At 41.4% G+C, this 21,959-nt stretch overlaps 1 protein-coding gene across 1 annotated transcript; it reads right to left on the bottom strand.

The window, feature by feature from the left end:
• Positions 1 to 3,768: 3,768 nt before the first annotated feature.
• GTPBP10 (GTP binding protein 10) lies at positions 3,769 to 21,896 on the bottom strand. Its single transcript, XM_019508386.1, has 10 exons — positions 21,834 to 21,896; positions 20,898 to 21,091; positions 20,714 to 20,805; positions 17,123 to 17,267; positions 14,639 to 14,712; positions 12,752 to 12,804; positions 9,524 to 9,631; positions 8,199 to 8,276; positions 6,766 to 6,889; positions 3,769 to 4,409 (listed from the first exon to the last, which is right to left on the bottom strand). The coding sequence occupies exons 1-10, from the start codon at positions 21,864 to 21,866 to the stop codon at positions 4,207 to 4,209; spliced, it is 1,104 nt and encodes a 367-aa protein (XP_019363931.1). The 5' UTR covers positions 21,867 to 21,896; the 3' UTR covers positions 3,769 to 4,206.
• Positions 21,897 to 21,959: the final 63 nt, after the last annotated feature.

The raw sequence follows: 21,959 nt of genomic DNA, 5'->3' as shown, positions 1-21,959 counted from the left end.
GCCTACAACCAGCCCTGGAAATGGCAGCGCCGTGTGGGTTAGAATGTGAATCAGGAAGAAATAATTATCAGAACAATCTCAGCCTGCTTGTATTAAGGGGCATCAATACATATTTTGTTACATTTCCACATAAATACCCAGTGCCACGGAGAGATCCTGGTTCCCTCTGGTAATCTAGATACCTAAGCTTTCATCTCACTCTTTAGATGTGTAGAAATACACCGTTTTCACTGCTCTGCTGCTTCACCCCCCGGGCGCACACAACCCCCTTTTCCATTACCTATACACAGCGGAATTCACCTGATCTCCAACGGAAAAGGCTGCAACACAAGTAAATGACCTGAAAGCACGATTACTAATTATACATACCACCTTCCACGAACACACCACTTTATTTGCAAACAGTGAGGAGCTGCTGGTGTTGCTGCTTCTTTCCCAGTCTTTCCTGAGGTCATGGCTTTTCCCAAAGAATGCTGGGATTGTAGTCCGGCTTCTCCCAAGGTGTTTAACTTTGTATTGTCAAAGACTACAACTCCCAGAATGCCTTCTTGCCAGCATTTCCCAGGCAACATCCTTGAGAATCTGCTCCTACAGCCTATTCCTGCCATCCCACTGTTGCGTAATGTGATAAAGCGCTAAAATTATCATCTGATGAAGTAGGTTGTTGCCTATGAAAGCTGATGACTTTCTGAACCAGTTATTATTGCCTAAGGTGTCAACCTGCCCTGCCTTCTGCTTTGTTAGCAGGCAAGGATTGTTAAGAGTGATTTAGGCTTTTTGTTGGTCATAAATCATGCGTTAAACTAGGAGAAGCCACCTCTTATGCATACAGATTTGAGTATCTCTGCCAGGTTTCTTTTCCAGTACCAGCACTTAAAAAGAAAAAAACCCAAAAACCCAGCTCTGCTACCATTAGAGATCAAGTTATTTTTTTCTTTCCCTTTGTTATACCTGAGATTTTAAAGGGGTGATATTTTCAAATTCTTTTCCACAACAGCAACACCAAAGAGCATTTTAAACCTTACAATAAAAATCCTAAAGGGTCAATAGTTTGTGCCTGTGTTTTATAGTAGAGAATAAAGGGAGGGTAGGGAAATAAAATGCAGGAAAAGGATGCTAAAGTCTTGGACTGCCTCCAAAATCATCTGAAAGCACAATACAAGCCACTCATGAGGCAGGGATTGAAGTGGGCCTTGTTTCTCCAATGCATTTCTCTCTATTTTCTCACCTGAGCATGCTCTCTCGAGAGCTCTGTCCTGCTATAAGATGTTCCCCATATCAGTCAGAGCCTGTTGGTTTTCTTTTACCACACAGTTCTAAAAGAAAACACTGCTTCCCATGCCAACTGGCTAGAGAGGCAGTTTTAAACCTCACTTTAAAAATCTGAATTGCAAAAAAATGATGTACAACTCCTACCTCAGTTTCCATAAGGGCACTTGTTAAGCTACAAAGGAGTCCTGCTGTCTGTAAGGGTGGCAACCAAGCTGGCAGGGAAAGGAAAGGTTAGCAGAAAGACTTAAAAAAACCAAACATTTCAAGATCTGAAATGAAAGCAAAAGGATTTTCCTTCCCACAGTGGGTTCAGTAAAATGTGGACGTTTACTGCACTAAGCAGGTTTTACAGTAGAGGTCTCTTTAATTAGAATGCAAGATACAAAACAGCAGATTGGCCCACCCACATAATCAATGTCCAATGGCTAATTATAATCCGGGCAACTTCTTTCTCCAGTTATTTAATGCAATAAACAGCTGGGTTTTGTTCCATTTTGATGATAAAGGCTTTGAAACTACAAAGGTACATCAAAAATCCTATAGGGCTCACCAAGATTTCTTGAAATATAGCTTCAAGAAGTCATTGTTTCCCATATTTTGCAGAATGCAAACCAGTGAGCATGATGAGGTCCCCCTGTAAAATACTCTTTTGCAATGAAGAAAGTGCTCTGAGACTTTGACTCACTGTGCTCAATTCCTGTTGAGAGCATCTATTACCCCCAATATTGACAACAAAAATGGTAATCAGAAAGAAACAAGAACTTCATCCATATAAAAGATAAAAGAATTGGGTAACAATGACTAGTCTCTGCTTCCTTCCCAGTAATTGCTTTTAAAAAAATTTAGAGGGAGGATTTTATCTGCATACTTCTTTTCATTATACTAGTCTGATGTATCCAATATTGATTTTGCTTTGCGGCTGCTTTATAGTGGAACTTTGAAAATGTACAATGAAGACCTTTTAGTTGTTTTTTAACTAACACTTAGTGTGTGCGTTCCTTATGCTAAATCTGAATCAACTACTCTTGAGAAAAGTAGTTCTGTTCAAGAAAAGGAAGTTTACTCATTGCTCAGATGTAATCCTCTCTCACACCTTAGTATAAGCAGCGTCTGGAAGTTTTGATTAAAGACTGAACATGACCTTAGATATTTTACTTAGTCTTATTATCCATCTGAAAAACAAAGATTAGCCTAGATCTTACAGAACATATTACTGCTTTGAGTAGAGAGCAGCAGCAGCCAGATATGAACAGAAATGGAAAATTCAAGTCCTTTAGCATGTCTTCCTCTTCCATGCACCGACTTTAGCCTGTTACACTTCATCAGATTTTCATCAGTTCATAAAAGGCACCCAAATAATACAAACTTATTTCTGTGCAAAGGATAGAGAACAGATCCTACACTTCATGCTCTGTGCACTGAGGAATTGCTCATGTCCTCATGCTGAACTTCCCCCCAGAGAACCAGGAGTCCCCAGGAAATATGAAACCAGAGCAACCATCTCCTAGGTTATTGCAGCATATTATCATGTTTCTGCTCTTTTCCTCAGACAGTGCTAGGATTTTTATCATCTACTTGGCAAAATTCAGAAAAGCTTGTGAAGCCCAACTGTAAAGGCTGCAGCCAGCATAGAACCAGGGTGCAACTCACTGCCTACCTCCGCTCTACGCAGCAGCCAAACACTCTAGACCCAGGTTTTCCAACTTTTAAGTAGACACAGGCTGTACCAGCAGGGCTCTGGGTCCTCGGGAATGCACAGTATGACCCCCACTGCACTGCATGCAACCCAGCAGCTCCCCAATCTCTTGCACTGCATGCTCCTGTGGACCCCAACCCCTGGGTGCACTGCACATTCCTGCGCCACCTCCCCCTCCTGCCACTGCACTGCATACTCCTGTGGTTCCTCTCTTACTCTTCCCTGCTGCACTGTGTACGCAGGCACTCTACCTCAGCTCAGCTCCCTGGCCAAGGGATCTTCCACTACGCCGCATCTCTTGGGCACCCCAGGCCATAGGCTCCCACAGCACCCCAGGCTGTGCCATGCTGCACTGCCACATCCCCTGAGCAGGGTAGGGGAAGCCAGAGGGAGAGAGAGCCTGGAGACCCCAGCTGCAGATAGAGCAATGAGGGGCAGTGGCACCTAAGTGGGAGACCAAGGCTGCAACTGAATCCCTCACAGGCTGACAGTTGAGCTGACCTTGTCAACAGGGTAGAGAGGAGATGGAATGAAAAGATCTGGGGTCATAACTATATACTTCACCTAGGAAACATTTTTAAAATATATTATATCCCTTTAGTATTTAGATGTTCTGCACTGAATCAGATTTGCAGATTCTTCACTTCTGAAAAAGAATTAGCAATTATAAAATAGGAAGCCAAAGCATAGGTGCATACACGGCATAAGTCATCATCCTGCACTTATCTTCTAAAGCTAAAATGCTTTAGGAAAAAAAAACGCATTTGTTTCTTAATGCTAAATGAATAGTGATTGCTGTATCTTAGCCCATAGGCCAAGCAATGCCTTTATTTTAAGAATTCTTCTTCAAAGCTTGAGTGTGCAAAAAGCTTGTAAGCATTCATTATGATTAAGAAAAAAACCAAGACCATGTGTATGAAGAATTATGCATTTGTTTCGAAGAAAATTCACTATATATCACTGCACTATATTGTTTAAATCTTCACAATGTTAGGAAATGTTTTAAAATTAAATGTATTCCTCACAATATATGTGCCAGATTAGACTTTTCAGGTTTGCTTTTATGACAGGGTAAGAGTTCAAACCATACTGGCATGGGTTCAGGGAACAATGAAGTCAAGTTCCATTTCATGATGGCCGAGTACACTCTTGTCAACATATAGATTTGGCATCTAATCAGAAGTCCAAAAATTAAACCAACATCCACCAAAGAATGAATTCCAGCATTTAATTATCTGCTATACTTCCAAAGCCTGCAAAATGTGAAGTTTCTTTTTGTGATATTCTTCATTCTCTTTCTCTGTTTCTTCATCTAGTGAGTTTCTTATACAGGTTTTCAGTTCTTCAATTCCTTCTCCAGTAAATGTTGAGATGGGGATTATATCTTTAAACTCTATGGTGCTCTGTGGAATCATCTCTTTCTGCAGCAAGTAGAAAAAGTCTTAAAAAAAACAAACCCCAACACACTTATGGTTAGTGCACAGTATTTCTTTATAAAGCAAAAATCTTCACTAACTGCACTTTAGATGGATATTTTAGGCTAAATGAGCATAAAGCTGTTCACAAGGGGGCACGTCTACATGTGTACTTTAATTAACACTAGCCTACAGGCAGTCCTCAACTTAAGATGTTTTGAGTTACAACGAACAGCACTTATGACATTTACAAATTGACACGGTTTTGACTTTGACATCAGTTTCGACTTTACGATGCTTGATCTGATGCCACGCCACACCAGACAGCAAGTTCGCTGTGTCGCCCATCTCCCTGGAGAACATCTGTCCAAACTTCTTTGGACACTTTCTTTAAGAAAGCAGACAAGACCCCAGAAGAATCTGCAGCCAAGACTCCTGAGAAGACTCCAGCCAAGAACCCTTCAAAAAGTCCAGCAAAATCACCTCAGAGAAGTCCTTCTAAATCAGTATGACTGCTATTTACAATATAAATACACTAATGTAGCTATATTACTCATCTATAATTGATTGAGTACAAAATTCTGGGTTATTTTTGGTGAAAATACGGTATTGGGCTTGGTTCAGGAACCAATCCCCCATTTATAACATTGTTCCTATGGGAAAATCAGTTCAGAGTCGCAACATTTTGACTTAGGACACGGTGTTCAGGAACCAACTGTGTCGTAAGTCCGAGGACTGCCTGTATTTTACTGCACATTAAAGCATCACAAAAAAACGTGCTCTTTAGCTAATGTGCATTAAAATAGGCTAATGTGCATTCTTCTCGTATCTCACAATGGATCTAGTACTAGATCTAATGCACGTTACCTAAAACACATTAATGAACATATAGACATGCCCCTGCAACTGCAATATATACATGTAAAACATTTATTTTAAAACATACCAAATTTAAGACAGACAGGAATGCCCTAGAACACAAGTTCTAGTAACTGCAGTTAAAAGTATGTTTTTCTTTGCATTAAAAGTATGTTTTTCTCCCCTCAGGATATGATTCTGATCTTTGCTTCTGAGCACAGAGGACACGGGGGGACTAAGGAAGTCAGAAGCCACCCTTGTGCTCTCCCAATTCAAGGTTGATCTGCTAGGATGTTGTCATCCCACTGCAGCCTATTACCCATGAAGGCCCAAGACAAAGCAAGCTTATAAGTAGCTGCCCAAATCTCCACACCAGGGTAACCCAACCCTGACTACAAAATGTCCCGTATGTAACTGGGATTTCAAGCAGATCCTTTGGAGCCATCTGTGCAGGGGGGGGTTTCTCTTTCAAAAAAACTGAACATTTAGGTTCCTTTTACTCTTCCTACACAGACAAAGAAGCTAATGACTTTTCCTCTGTCTGTGGAGCTCCCATAAGGATTCCACCATACATCTATATGAACGTATTTCTTTCCATACAACTGTTGTCACTTATAAATGTATGTTCAGTGAATAAAATACACATTTTTGTGGTATGTGAGGTTTACTTGTGCTTACACAAGTTTTTTTTTATGTACTAGACAATAAAAATTGTATATGGATTCAGCACATACTGCAGTTATGTTAGTATATTGATAGCATTTATTGAATTGTGTAAGGTTTTCTAGTTTACATGTTGCTTCTGAACACTTGTACTCAGGTTCTAACCAGACATCCCAGAAATGTCTAAAGGCAGGCAAAAAAGAAGAACTTCTTAATGTTGTTACTGTGCAATATATACAGTATATATCAGAGGGGGGAAGGTATTAGTTTAAGAGCTAGTGGTCACCATTCTCTCCTTAAAAGAAGAAATCTTTTTCAGTGGTACTGTTTTGTCTAATTGACACCTTCCAAGGACTGATTTGCATCCAAGAGGAACTGGTTTGCATTAGTTTATAGAGAATCTCAGGACAAAAAAACCTTTCCAAATTTCTGAGTCTTTTGCTTTCCAACACTTATCTCCCTCCCCAATCTGCACTTGTTTCTTGGTCACTTGGTTTGAGAAATACCAGTGTATTCTGCTGTTCTGTGATTCCAAAGGGAAAGCAAAAGGAAGGAAAGTTGGTAAGGACACTTATTTTTTGTTTGTATAAAATTAATAAGTCAGCACCTAATATTTCCATTTGTGCTATTTAAATAATCTCCTTGTCATCGGAAGTTGTTAACTAGCAAAGGTGTAAACTGAGCAACATTAATTAAATTGATTTAAATATTGCAGAAAAATGAAGACTCTTTTTGCCTATTCTACTACTCAGCTTATCATCAGGTAGCAGATACTTCTGAAAATACTTACAATCAACTTGTTTACAATTTGATTAAGTGGGTCACTTAAAAAAAAAGCTGCAGTATATTAGTTTAGTTTACCTTCAGGCTTCTGTAACTGTTTCAGAAGTTCATGCAGGTTATCCTGTGCATTAGGCAAGTCCATTTTATTCACAGCAAGAAGAGCAGGCTTTGTCTGAAGTTTCTCATTGTATAACTCTAGCTCCTTAAAGTAAAGGTTAATTTGCATTTGTAAGATTTTTTTTCACTTTAAAAATACTTTTTAGTTTTCTTTTCTCCCTCCCAATCAACTGAAAGGCCATCACACTACTGACTAGGCAGTGAAATTTACTTTAGTACATTGACCTGAAGCACATGAGTAGTTTGATAAAAGAACCAGATGTTCATTTAAACTCAGTGGGCATGTCTACATGAGACCCTTTACTGTGCAGCAGATTAACTTGCTGTGAAGTAAAGTGTCACTGTCTACACAGGCGTGACAATTAGGGTGTAACAGACTAATTTGCTGTGCTGCCAGATATTACTTGTAACTGATGAGACTATCTGGCAGCGTAGTAAATTACTGTGCTTAAATGCATGTGTAGACTGTGACATTCAAATTAGTTTACTCGGGCTCAAATTGAGCTGGAGTATTTTCAGTCACATTAATTGCTTGTGTAGACACGCTCATCTTGTTTACATGCATTCACTGTAGATATGCACCATATACAATTCTGACTCATTTCTCATAATGATGATGGACAGCTTTGTTCTTTTTATTCATATCTACATTAGGACACATACAAAACATTTATTCCTATTTTGTTACAGTTCTGAAAACTTTCAGCAAACAAAGTCTACGACAACTTTTTAAAAGAAGGGAAAGTTTTGGCTATCTTCCATATTCTTAAATTTAAAAATGTACAAGACCCTCTTCTGTACCAAAGATATTAAAAATGCAAAAAAAAATCACACAGCAAGGAAACATACATTAACATATGCTAACACAGAAAACAAGTTACAGGACTTGGGAAAGAAAAAAATCAGTACAAGTGCAATATCATCTTTAAATATATTATTTAAAAATCATACGTGATGATGAAAACTCATAACAGAATAAGGCATGAGATCCAGAACTAGTCCCCAACAGGGAATGGTTTCTGCAAAGCTGAAGACTGAACAGGCTCTTGGGACCAATTTTGTGACCTAATGGACCTGATGCCTAGGGTTTAGCAGCATACTCATTTCCATTCCTCAGAAAACTAACAGTCACGTATGTGAGTGAAAAGATACAATTTGAGCCAAATCAGTTGATACTACATTCAACCAGGTTTATCTCAAACCAGTTTCAGCTATTCTCAAACTGGTTTATGTGCACTGAACATCTGTTCTGTTACAGCCTTAAACCAGTTTCTGATCACTTAAACCGGTTTGTGTGTAATATCTGTCCCTAGCTTTAAGATTTCAAACAAGAAGTATCCAGTACTCTTCCTTGGCAGGATACACCATTACTATTTATGGGGATAGGAAATTACCTTTGTAAGAAGCAGAATAGATTCAAAAGCTGTTCTGAACATAGTTTTAAGAGAGAGCCGAAAGCCAGAGACATCAACCTAAAAAGAAAGATAGAGTTACAAAGGAACTCCCTCTCCACAAGTCCTACCATTGTCTAAAAAACCCAGGCCCAAGAATACTTTTTTATGGGAATTTTAATCCACAAAAGAAACATAGGAGTAGAAGGGACCATCTGGGTCACTGGGGTTAAGTGCAGCCCCCTGCAATCTTTAATAAACTTGCAATAGCATTCATTACATTAATAACCATCAGTTTATTTAGATTTCCATAATACACACTATGTTAAATTATATGTTTACCATAAAACACGAGAACAGCAATAAATATTTTTCCCTGAAAGCTGGTTACATTAAGACAGTGGTTCCCAACCATTTTTAGATTCAAGGCATCTCTCATTAGATGTAAGGTGCCTTCACAAAATGCTACATCTTATTTTTCACTTGTTTTTTGACTGTAGAAAAACAACAGAGCAGTTTTCCTGCTGCAAAGAACTCAGAAAGACCACAACAGGTCAAAATAATTTTAATTTTAGAGATTTGTATTTGAAATCTGGGTTTATCTTGTGAATCATGTTTGCACATCCAACACTGCTAATACTGCACAGCACATCCTGTGGCACTGCTGCATCCTGGTTAAGAATCATCGTATTTAGCCTTGCAGGATCATAAGTTTTATAGGATAAGAAAATAAGTCTGAAAGGGACCTCATAAAGTCCCCTAGTCCAGACCCTGCTCAAGACAATCCCTAAAACAAACTATCCTAGCCAAGTGTCTGTCTAACCAGTTCTTGAAAATGTCCAGGGACAGAGATTCTGGAACCTCTTTAGGTAGGCTGTTCCAATAACTGACCACCCACAAAATCAGAAAGGTCTTTCTAATTGCTAATCTAAATTTCCTCTGCTTCACTTTAACATCATTGCTCCCAGTTCTATCCCCTACAGCCACAGAGAAAAGGCTATCTTCATCATCTCCATAACTGTCCCTCAGGCAGTTGAAGAATGTTATCAAATCTCCCTCCTCTCCCCCCACTCTTCTCCAGACCAAATAATCCTAGCTCTTTCAGCCTTTTCTCATAAATCATACTTTCCAGGTATCTAATAGTATTTTTTGCTCTCCACTGGACTCTTTCCACATTCTTCTTGAAGCGTGGGGTGCAAAATTGGATGCTTACTCTAAGTGAATCCTTACCAGTGCCAAAAAGAGCAAGTAGGCTAAATACAGAGAAATGGTTAAACAGATTCACAAGCTAAATTCGAGCAGCCATTGACGTTAATATAATTACTTACAACAAAGAGAAGTTGTTTGGTTCTTTCTACATGCTTGAGAAATTTATGACCCATTCCCCTGTTTACATGAGCACCTTCAATCAATCCTGGAAGATCAGCTACTGAGATCTAGGAACACAAGAAGTGAAGATACTCAGAGGGAAAACAGTACCCAGTAAGATTTTTAAAATGGTCAATACTCCAGACATATCTATATTCGTGAGAAAAAATAAAATAGGTATCCCACAAATACCTCTGAGACAACGCTTTTTCAGCTATTTATTCCTTATTCACTGGCAATATCTACAAGCCTTTGCAACACATTTAAAATAAGTCTGATTTAAACGAAGAAATTGCAGAAACATCACTTCTGATGCTACTTCTCAGCAACTTAGAAAATGAAGTATTAATATTTCAGCAAGGTCTTGCAAAATTCATTTATCACTAGAGAAGAGAAGCTCTCTAGAAAGTAGGAAGATTAGGCCACTAGTCCAGACTGGACTAAAAATGCTACTAGACTAGAAAACAAAGTATGTTCCTTACAGTTGCAGAGATACTTTTCGAAATGTGAATTTAGACAGAACTGTCCTCCAGGGTCTGTGGGCAAACTCATTTTTTTCTCAAGCTAAAATTAACTGTTTGGTTAAGTGTCAAAGCAGACAAGACTCTTGTTATTTTCACACTACTGCTGCTTGAGAACATGTCAAGCTCCATCAGAAATATGTGCCAGATGCTCTTTTGTCTGTTGTCTTAGATAGGCAGGAGATAAATGACCCCTCCACTCCCCACCATCTGGAAAATGGTTCAGTCACAGGGCTTTAGAAGGGAACAAGCAAGCAGAGGAAGCAAAAGATTCATCTTCCAGTCCAGAAGTCAGGAATATAGGGGCTGCAAAACTACTCAACCCTTATTAGCCAGAGGCCTGGGCTACAGTAGCTTTGCCAGCAGAATGTATGTTGTGTCAGCCAAACTGCAAATATATCCACTGTAAGTGTGCACAGATCCCTATGACGGAGAGCTCTCATTCTGGTGGGAGAGCAATATCTACTCTGTAAGTGATACAATTCTCCTACCATGGGAACCCTGCCAGAAAACACAGGCAGATGTGCCCAGATTTTCTACCAGCAGCTGCAGCCTGCTTGAGCAGCTGGTGCCTACCAAAATGCACTGGGGTCCTTCACAATTCAGCTACTGTACTGGAACTGCTTCTGCCTGTGCAAAAGGAAACATTCTCCGTTGGGCTCCCCTGTAGCAACAGCTGTCTGATAGCAGATGCCCTGCAATACAGACAAACCAAAAGGCTGATCTAAGGGCTGAATGTTGAGAAGGTCCCAAGGCTAATATATGCTAGGACTCTCAGCATCCTACTCTTCTCCCCAACCCCAGAACTATGGGACTGGCCTTCTATAAGGCACTTTGCTGGTAAGCAAACTCCTGCTCATCCATCATGCTAGCCTCTGGCCAGTAGAGACATTAACTATGTATTTGTATATTTTTATTTACATAACCTATGTATTTAAACTATGGGAGGAATAAAGGAATGTAGAGACCAACTGAGCATCTGTGAGTGAAAAGAAACAGGGATTAGCGCTGTATCAGTTTTAGAAAAATGGAAAAAAAAATACAGAATGAATGAGAAGTTCCTGCTGAATTTAGTGACAGACAGTTTTGGGTACTAAAAGCTGTCCCTGGGTATTCAGTGGAGAAAGATATGCCACAGAGTAATGGTTACTGATTTCCAGAAGGCCCCTCTTTTCCAGGGTTAAAAACTATTCCATTATCTGTTGCAACGGTTTAGGCTATTTCAGATTTCTCCTCTTCTTAGAAGTTGCCAATTTTCTCTTTCAATTAAGGGACACATTTTACCATTAATTCCGATTGTGAGTTGTGCACATGAATGGTAGACCCTAGCTCCCATTCACAGCTTTGAGATCCCATCAGAGATTTATATAGTCCTAATTTGGGGAATGCATTGAATTCCTACACACCTTCAAAATCTTGGGCAGGGGTGTTGGCCTGATTACCTCAGTTTTCTAAAGCATTTTAATCAACGCACAAGAAAACAAACAAATGAAGTGGTTAGTCATGATGTCAAACTCCCACCACACATTCATCAACTATTTAGGATTAACAAGTTCCATAGGAACAGCATAAAGGTTTTCTTTAGATCAATCAGAAAAATACTATCCTTTAAATATTAACAGTAGCATATGAAAAAAGATATAAACAAACATATTTTGCTTGAAGTAAGATGGTGGTTTCCTCTACAGCTGCTTCAGTTTTATATTTCATGCAACCAAACAACTCAGAATCAAAATTCTCTGCTTTCCTAGTATTTCTCTAACATACAAAACCCAAACGTGTGAACAGACATTCTATGTAATATTTTAGACAAATCTTATCTTACTATAAAAAAAAGCACATGGAGATGCAAGAGTCACATATACCCCTTGGGTGTCATCGTCAAATTATCTATGGTCTAATCCTGCAAGATCCTGAATATTCTCCTGAGGTCACTGGGAATTTCTTGCAGGACAAGGAATATACATATACATATGTACAATATACATATATAGCAAATATAAGTGATGTTACACTGATTTTAATACAGGGACATAAGGCACTGGTGTTCAGATACTCAGATGTGTAGTACATAGCAAGTTTTTCTCCTCTGATTATACAAGGCTGCAAGGTAAAAAAAAAGTATCTTTCCTTTTATTTTTATTCAACAAAAATGTCAAGAAGTGTTACTTCACATTTCTAGGGCAAAATACTACAGAAACTATTAGTTTTATATTGAAAACAAACCCATATATTTCTACTGTTTTCCAAAGAAACCCAAACTCAGGACAGAGTTTTTAGGTTGTTTTTTTTTCAGATTCTGGGTAGGTAATATATTCCTAGTAAATACTGAACAACTTAAAAGCACTCATTTGTTAGATGTGCAGGTGGAACAGGAAAGCTGACTGGATTTAGATGCTAGACTATTAGTAAATTCTAACACTTTGTAAACAGAAAGAACCAGGATTCTATTGGGGAGGGTGAAAGAGTTCCTAATTTCACACAGTTAAAAACTACAAGAATTTTCTCTCACAAGAAAATGGAAAAAACCCCCAGTTAATTTAAGGTTATGTTCCAGAATTAGGTTCCACTACAGTAGAAGAACTGATAGGTTTGGAGCACTACAGACATTTAACTAGTCAGCTATACCCTATGTGTAACATCTAGAAAGGGACTTTCTATACCAACCTGTTTAAAATCTGGATATATAATCTTTCCAAGTTCAGGTTTTACTGTTGTAACTGGAGCAGGAAGTAAAAAAACCCAAAAACAAAAACAAAAAACTTTGTTACATTCAGTTTTTAATACAAAATCTTCATGCCTTATTTTTTGGAATCAATTACTCTTATTCCTGTAACATTTTCTCTAGTTTAATTATTGTACAATGAAAGATAAAATGACATTGTAGTGATTTTTACTGCTCAGTAACAGATATGCAGGTTCAAATATGAACCAAAATATTGTTAATAATTAATGCCACTTTTTTTATGGTTTAACCCACCAACTTTTCCCCCATTCTTTTCACGGTGACTATTCCTTTTTTCTTCCGTCTCCCCTTTGCTGCTGTCAATTTTGAGAGGTCAGTGGTAAAATGCAGCCACGGTGTTTATAGCCTTTCACATTGCTTCCACCAAGCTTTTAAGGATTGCAAAGAGCTTACACGACACTGATGTACAAATACAAAATGTGAGGTAAAGTGTCTCACAGCAATTCTGCTTGTTTTTGTTGCTGTCTTTTCTCAGTTGGATAGAACTGACATTTAAAAAGGCAGATGGAACTAAAATAAAGACTGGGTCCAAAAACTGATGAGACTGGAATCGAGAGGTAAAAGATAACAAATCTGCAGTTTTTGGATTTACAAAACTGTCATCCCACCCCCACCCCCTCCCTAAGTAAAGTCTTACAGGTAAAGTCACCATGCACATAGTAAACTAGTTTTTAAAGGCTCTGACTAGTTTGGTGTGGGGGGGGTGTTGTGAAATAATGGGAATGGCCCCCTTGCCACCAATTAATCCCATCCATATGACTGGCAGAAGAAGGTCTTATAATCCCACATGGAAGTGATGTTAGATGGTAAATTATTCTGCCTGTTTCCTTCGTATCTGATGAGCAGTAAGCAAACAGAGAGAAGCAGCAGCAGGCAGGCACTACTGCATTTGCTTAAACATCTTACTACTGCTTAATGGAAATTCTACAACAAAACTGACAGCAATATGATCTGACAAATAAGTACAACTTTTGGAGGGACTGGAGTGTAATGGAAGACAAGTGTTGTTTTACTGTATGATTTACCAGTGGCAACTCTACTTCCACATGCAATGCTTATGGAAAAAGAGGGAGTTGACTGTACAGGGCTATGCTGCTTCCAGTTAGGAGTTAGCACATGTGCGTGTCTTAGTCTGTTGCTATATAGCAAGCTTCTTCATTGCCCTGGGCACTCATGGGTGGGGAAAGGACCAGAGCCATATCTGGTAAGATTTGTGCCCTCTGCAGCTATGGTCTTGGGCTGATGTCCAGGTCCCGGGGGTAGAGGCAAGAGGGCCCTAGAGTCCTGGCAGCCAAGAAGTTAAGTGCCAATCACGGCAAAGATATAAAATTCATAATTTGTTGGTGGGGGCTGTCTCTGCTCTCTCCTTTTCCTGAGCACATAGCCATCAGGACCCAAGAGCCCCCCTACATCACTGCCTGGATCCTTGATCCAATCCACAAAGCGGAAGCCTGTAACTCCTGGAGCAGCAGCACAGCCGAGTCCATCTTGGTGAACCCTTGCCTCCATTCTGTGCTACTTCCTCCCATCAATCCCCCTGTCCCCCCTGCTACCTGGCCCCTCTTCACCCACCTCTAGTTATTCTATTGCTGCCTAGAACCACAGACATGCCCTAAGCTATAACTCTATGACACTCTTATTACTTTAAAATCTCCTGATCCTCAATAGGCAACATGTGTATTCATCTACCTTTTGGAAACCTCCCCCCCCCACACTCCCCTTTTCTTTTTGAAAGTGTGCAATCAAGTCATAAGAAACACCATATGTTCTTAACCAACATAAAAAGCAATGAAACAGACTGTACTTACATGCATAATCTGCAATCTGAGGTTTGGCATGAGAAATCTTGCTTAACAAGGAGGATTTTCCTGCATTTGGAAATCTAGAAGGAAGTTCATATTTATAAATAGTTATTCGCTATATGTTATACCTTAATATATGCACTGATGCATCAACTTAATAAAACAAACTTTTATCATTTTTCTGTACTCCTGAATGCCTAACGTAAAGATCTCAAATTCTTATCTAAAGTCAATACTGTTTAGACTGCAAAGCCCTTTGAGATGATAACTATTGGTACAGTGCCTATTGCATTTACCATACTAGAATTTTACATGGTTTCTTTTTTTACAAATTTGAACCAATTACAATTTATGTACAGCACAGACAAAATAAGACTTCCTGAAATCTGTTAAATGAACTTGTTTACAGTAAACCTAAATTATGGTATGATATTAGAATATTCTTTTAACCACTGTTTCTTACACCTGTGGGGAAAATCATAAGAGAATATTCCATTCTAGATGTAATAACTGTAAAGGAAGTTTCTCCAATGTAACTTGGAAGAAAGAGAGCATGAGAGATTCTAGGTTTGCGTGTGTCCAATTTCTACATCCTGTTGCTATTTTTTTTAAATAAAATGTTCTGTCTAGCTAAAAGCCCTGAAAATTCAATGTAGAACCACTGACAGATGAACACTTCAGCAATAAAAAGAACCTATAAATCAAATACCACCTTCAATTAGACCTGAGCTACTATTGCTTTTAGTACGGGAGTACTGGAGTAATTAAGCCCATAATCTGAAGATGACAAAATCCATAAGCATCCTGAAGTCAGAACTAACTTAAACAAGTCTGTTAACAATGAATGAATTAGAAAGTAACAGTAGGGCAAGAGTGATGTAAGCATGATGGCCCAGAAATTCTGCGAGAGGTAAGGATTTCTTAGGGCCATATCTTTTATTAACTCAGCTACATAGTTTGTCCAAAATTACACAATCTTTCAAATACAAAACATTCTGCGTCAGGTCACTGATCACTGGCTTGATGAAGAATGTCTACATTCAAAAGCTTGTCTAACTTTAGACCAACTATGTAGTTGGTCCAATACAAGATATCACCCTGAGAAATCCTTGCCTCTCAGAAAATAGATCTAACTCATGGGCTAATTACAGACAGTCAGGCTAAGTACAGCTATTTGGGGGCACTAGAGAGGAGGTGGTAGGGAGCAGGAAAAACTGGAGTTCTTGGGTTTTGGGGTATTGTTTGAGGGAATCCTATCTGTAAGTTGCTGATTTATTTTAAGCTGCTCTGATCATCTGGATAGGACAGGATTTGATTCTAAAAAGCAAATAAATAATAATAATAATGTTTTCCAATGTTGGAAGAACCCCAAGAGACATGTCAAAATATTACTCTTTCCATTTCTTCCACAAAGTGGTATATTTCCAGAGGAAAAATATGATCTCTTTGAAATTAAAATTTCAACCTCTCTTATACATCACAATCTGTACCCAGCCCTGACAACCTTCTCTCAAAACAACATGATTTTTTTTAGTCTGATCTAATGGCAAACCACTTTATTATATTAACGACTAGGAGTAACAAACTCAAAAAAGATCAAAGTACAAGCAGTAACAGAATATTTGAGGTTGACTCAATCTGGGCAAGATAACAGAACAGAAAACTCACTGATTCTTTCTATGCTCTTAAACGGAAACTAGCAACTCAAAATACGATTTAAAATTAGGTTTTATTAGAAACTCCCCCCCACAACCACTGTTATAAAACGTAAGTACAAAAAAAAATATTTCCACGTGATACCATCAGGTAACCTAAAGTAAAACCACCATCCTATACTCAAGTTTCCAAGCATCATAAGTAAATGGATTGGCCTATTTTAAGTTAAAAGTGCCTTTCTGAAAATGCATCCTTCAAATTTTCCAGGCAAATCATTGTAAACAGAAAATAGAACACAACTAATTTATGGTAAATAAACAGCACTAGCATACTTTTACTGTGTTAAACACTTCTTGGGTCTGCCTTAAGAAACAAATTAAAAAAATGTTATTTTTTAATCAGTCGCAGTAAGAAGTACCAGACTAAAAACATAAAAAACCCCAAGCTTTCCAATTCTCCTATCAAAGTGCTTGGATTGAGAGTCCAAATTCCATTTGCACCTGTATACAATCCTCACCCCCCCTCCCCGAACAGTCACTTGTTAGCACTGTCACTAACAACAGCTAGACCTGGATTCAAACCAATGTATTAAGCCTAGCTACTATTCAACCCATTATGACCAATCCACTATAACTGTAAAATTGATGTTCGTAGCAAAAAACCCCCAAAGAACCAAACCAAGCAAATATGACACCTAATGATGAATTCTTAAAATATTAAATAGTAAGACTTATCCATACTGTCACCCTTTCCCTAAATTTAAAAACTTCTTTGCAACCTCCTTTGATTCTAAGTGTTTAATTCTCAGACACGGTCAAAAACCACAGTACTCACCCAACTAAGCCAACATCTGCTATAAGTTTGAGATCAAGACGAACAATTCGTTTCTGGCCTTTGGAAGGCTGGAAGTTCGTAACCAACTCACCACCAAGACCACCACGAGCTACCAATAATCTGTCTCCTGCTTTATTAAGTTGTCCTGAAAAAAGTCACCAGTCAGAAAACAATACAGCTCTTCTGCAACAGTTACAAATCTTGATTGGTAAGTAAATCTGCTAAGAGAAATTCTACAAGGCTTCCATATAAGCCCCCTTGTACAGGGTCACAGCGCATGTATTTTTTTTTTAATCAGAAAACAGGCATGCACCAAAAATTCAAATTCTCAGCACTAAATTCTGCTAGCTTTAAAGTGAAACTTAACCTATCACCCCTTGAAAAGTCTTAAATAGTATGGTATTTTGGAAACACCTGCTACTCAGTTGTATGCTTAAAATACCATCTCTTCCAAAATATTACTTTACAGACAGTCAAAAAGCTTGAGGCTGAATCAATTCAAACTGGCAGCTTCCTCCAAGCTGCATAGGTTGAACTGATAACCTGCTGAACTGACATTGTTTTTAATTGGGAAAGGCAGGGGGAGGTTTGCACTGACCCAGACCAGTAGGCAGGGAGCACTCGACTATCTCTCTCAGCCTGCTGGCCATTGCCAGCCCAGCCAAGTATCCACAACTGGCTCCCCAGGTACATGCTTCCAACCCCCTGCTGTCTCCCCACAGGGGGTTGAGGAGCCCCCTGCCCAGGTGCTGACCCACCTTGGGGGAGCCTCCTCCTCAGGAGTTTTCTCCCAGCCTGCGTTCCCCAGCCCAGGCAGCCCTGGGGAGCTGAAAGGAATCCCCACTTTCCCTTTCCCTGCTGCTGATTGCTTCTGCTGCTGCCACCGGAGGGCGGGAGAAGCAGTCCTCCCAGCCAGGTGCCTGTCCCTGCAGTCCCGCATGGGGGCACTGGGGAGTCCCTGCCCCTTGCCTTAGCTGCTGGAGTCTCATGGATAGTCTAGGAAGCAGTGGGAAATTCCTTTCCTCCCCTGCATTAGGTTAGCCTGAGACTCACACCAAAGGCAAAACTGGCTGCAGAGGAACAGGAGAATTTCCTTCCGCTTCCTGAAGTTGCCTGAGACCAGCAACGGTTAAGGCAAGGTTTGGGAAGGGAAAAATTCCTCTCGGCTCCCTGGGACTACTCTGGGCTGGGGCAGGGGGAAGCCCCCCCAAGGCAGGGGCTCCCTGATGCCCCCACACTAGGCTACATGGGCAGGCACCCAGCCTGGGGGACTCCTCCTCCCTCTCTTGTGGCAGCAGCTGAAGCAATCAGCACCTGGGGAGGGGGAGGGCTGCCTGGATCTGAAAAGCCCCCACCACAGGGGCTTTCCCTCCTCCCATGTGTTGTGTAGACCCTGGCCAAGGGGATCTGGTGGTCTGTTCCCCTGCCCCTATGGGCTGACAGATGAAGGCAGGAAGCAGGCTAAGGAGCAGAGGGGTGAAGCAGTCCCTGCTCCAATGGAGAAGGCAGGATAGATTAGGGCTGCAAAGCATCCTGGGATGCTGGAGGAATGCAAGTTAACTTGGACTGGGAAGGGATCTGGGACAGAAGTTCCATAAACCAGTTTGGGTGATTATGAAAGTGGTTTATGTGCTTCTGTTCTGTTACAGGTTTAAACCAGTTTCCAATCACTTAAACTGGTTTACATGCAACTTCTGTGCCTAGCCTAAGTATATAATAGCAAAAGTTATAAAAACTGCAGAAGTTAGCTGGATGTTGTTTGAACAAGAAAAGCTACACATGTCAATGTTAGACTTTTTTTTAGACATATCTATAATAATTTATTAATCAAAATATTTTGAATTTGAGAATGACAATCTATTATAGGTGCCTGCTGTGCAACTTATTTCCAGTAAGTCTTAAACTTTAGTTGAGACGGCTCTCAAGATGCAGAAATTCAGCAAGGACCTTCATCCTTCTAACCATGTTTTGTAGCACATAAACAAGTTATCCAAAGATCAGTGGTTCAGAGTAAATCTAACCTGGTTTTAACCTTTAATTCCTGTTTTCTTGTACTCTAGCTCAGTGCTTTTCAACCAGTGCGCCATGAAAAGTTCCTTGGTGTGCTGCAAGAACTGAATGTGAATGAACTGAATCAGATTTGGATCCGCTCCTCATCCCGCATCAAGGTCCCAAGAAGGATCCGAATCAGATTCAGTTCAGTCAGACTCAGCTCCTTCAAACTTGCACCCCGTCGCACACCGAGGCCTAGGAAAGAATCCAAAGGATCTGAATCTGATTCAGATCCTCTGTGTGCCCTGGATGCAGAGCAAACCCAAAAGAGCTGGATCCAGACTCGGGCCGTGCAGGGGTTGGGAGGCACAGTGCTGCTGTGTGGCTCCAATGTGAACACACGGGGAGGCAGGCCTGGCACCAGTGGGAATCACCTGAGGAGGGGGAAGGAGCTGCTGCCAGGCCCAGCCCTGCCAAGAAGCTAGGTGCTGAGCGGCCACAGCACATGCAGGTCAGGCTGGTGCTGCCTCAAGTCGGGGCAGCGTGGGACAAGTGGGGAGGCCGTACAGGCCACATACAGCACTGAGCACCCCCCACCCAGGACTCTTACAGAAGTACGTTAGGCTCTGTAAGGCCAGAGGCACCACGTGCTAGCAGAAGCCACGCTGGGGGTAGGGATTAGATTGAGCTGTGCCAATGCTCCTACTGGCACCAGCCCTGAAACATCTTAGCTGGAGGGTCTTGCCCCTGTGCTTAGGACCAGACCAACACTGTATTGAGGGCAGGAAGGAGTTTTACCCTTTGCTCAGATTGGTGCAGACTGGGTGGGGTTTGCCTTCCTCTGCAGTGGGGTATGGCTTCTGCCTGGGGTGTCTCAAGCATTTATTCACCACCTTTGCAGCAGCAGAACACTGGCTGCTGTAGTCCCCCTGCTTTACGTGCCAGGGGTGATGCCCGCTGCTGTGTCAGAGGTGATGACATAACTTCTGCATATGGGGTTTTTCTGGAATGGTTTGCACAGGCAGGGCTTGGGCTAGGTCCCTGCCAGCCCCTCAGCTCTAGGATGCTGTGATTCTATGCCACACTGCTAGTCTCCCAGGCAAGTAAAACAGGCATCTTCGCCAGAAAGTGTGGTGCAGTGGCTGCCTAATGCAGGGCACAGAAATGTCCCATTAACACTGGCATCTAGCACCAGCAAAGACTGTCTACACCCTGGACTCCCTGCCCCTACCCCCTCCGGTGCCAACGATGGTACCAACATCTGAAAATCTGTAACAGATGTGCCGCAGAAAATTTTTATTAATGTAAGTGTGCCTTCGGCTGGAAAAGCTTGGGAAACACTGCTCTAGCCAATGATACAAATTGACCGATAGTTACATTACTGGAAGGATCCTCAGTTATTGGGAGTTTCCTCAATGTGTTTCTCGTCTCTTGAACATATTTGTCTAAGCATAGAAATCGGTCTGTTTTGTCTTTTAAGATTAAACAGCTCACAAGAAACAGTAGTCAGATGCACGCCAAATTTTTGTTAGATGCTAGTTTCTAGATGCCACCCATCTTGTATACAGATGCTTTAAAAAGAGGATAGAAAGTTCTTACCAATCTCTTCTCCATCATCATCAGTGACTGTAATTCCCAGAGGCACACCAACTTCGCAATCTTTTCCTTTATCACCTTTCAGTGCTCTTACACTATCACAAGTTAAACCAGGGTTAAAAGCATATAATGGGTATTTTCCTCCAAATTAAAACTATTTCCACCAAACCACGTGTGACATCCTTACCTACTGTTGGCTCCAGTTCCAGCCACAAACCGCTTGTTGGGATATCGGGCTTTAACGCTTATCAAGTTAATTTTTTCTCTAGCTACAAACCAGACGTCACCGCCTCTCCCTCCTTCTCCACCGAAATGAGGGTAGCCCATTCCGCCAGTGCCTCCTTTCACATGGACTCTCAGATTATCTACAAAGTTGCCATACTAACAAATAACATGAAGTCTTTCATTAGTCTTTTAATCACTGCTTAAACATATACTGTTTCCACGGCCTCTGGACACAGAAAGGTTAATAACAAGAACCACTGTGGCAATAACCAGTTCAGGACCCCAGTATGCAAGACCCCCTCACTCCAGATCTCTGCACTTTCTACTAAGGGAAACCTTTGCTTTCATCACTGCCTGGTACTGCACACAGGGCTAATAAGAGACAGCAGGTTTGATTCACATCAGTTGTGTGTGGCATCAAATCCAGGCCTTGCAGGGTGGACCCCTGACAGAAGAATTGTAGATAGGACGGGGCTTGGCAACATCACCAAGTCCAGCGCCCTGCACTGGGCAGGAAGACAACTGGGGTCAAGTCAGCTGCACAACAAAAGGTAGCCACGGGGCTGGCTGGGGGGGAAACCTCGCTTTCATTACTGCCCCCGCGCTCCTCCACCGCAGGGGGCTGGGCAAGGGAAATCCTGGCTTGTTGTCCCACTGCTCCAGACCCCTCTGTGGCCTGGGGCGGCAGGGCAAAGCGCTTCCTGGCTCGGGCAGCCCCGCGGAGCTGGGCTGGGGACCAGACACCGCGGTGCTGCCGGAGACGCACGGGCAGCGGACGCCCAGCTCCGCTTCGAGCGGCTCACGCCATGTCGTGGCCACTGACGCCCGCCTGGAGGTAAGTCCGTCCCGCGGCTCCCTCACGTCCAGCCCCCGGGGTCGCGGCCCGGCCCGCACTGACCTTCCGTAGCAGCGCGCGGGCGGCCCGCACCATGCTGCGCCGGAGCCGGCGCCGGGGCCTAGGCCGCGTGAGGGGAGCGGCAGAAAGCGACTCGCGTCGCTTCCACTGCGGAAGGGGGCGGAACCC

Source organism: Gavialis gangeticus, unplaced genomic scaffold (assembly GCF_001723915.1).
Source record: "Gavialis gangeticus isolate Ggan-Ray unplaced genomic scaffold, GavGan_comp1, whole genome shotgun sequence".
Lineage (NCBI taxonomy): Eukaryota > Metazoa > Chordata > Crocodylia > Gavialidae > Gavialis > Gavialis gangeticus.
The sequence above is the reverse complement of the archived record's forward strand: the minus strand, read 5'-3'. Positions and strand labels throughout refer to the sequence as shown.

Bases quoted from the DNA above. Each gene is read 5' to 3' on its own strand.
- GTPBP10 (XM_019508386.1), bottom strand. From the start codon at position 21,866: ATGGTGCGGGCCGCCCGCGCGCTGCTACGGAAG. The intron at 17,268-20,713 runs GTAAGAACTTTC...GACTTTTTTCAG, and splicing joins TGATGATGGAGAAGAGATTG to GACAACTTAATAAAGCAGGA. The intron at 14,713-17,122 runs GTGAGTACTGTG...ACTTCCTTCTAG, and splicing joins GCAGATGTTGGCTTAGTTGG to ATTTCCAAATGCAGGAAAAT.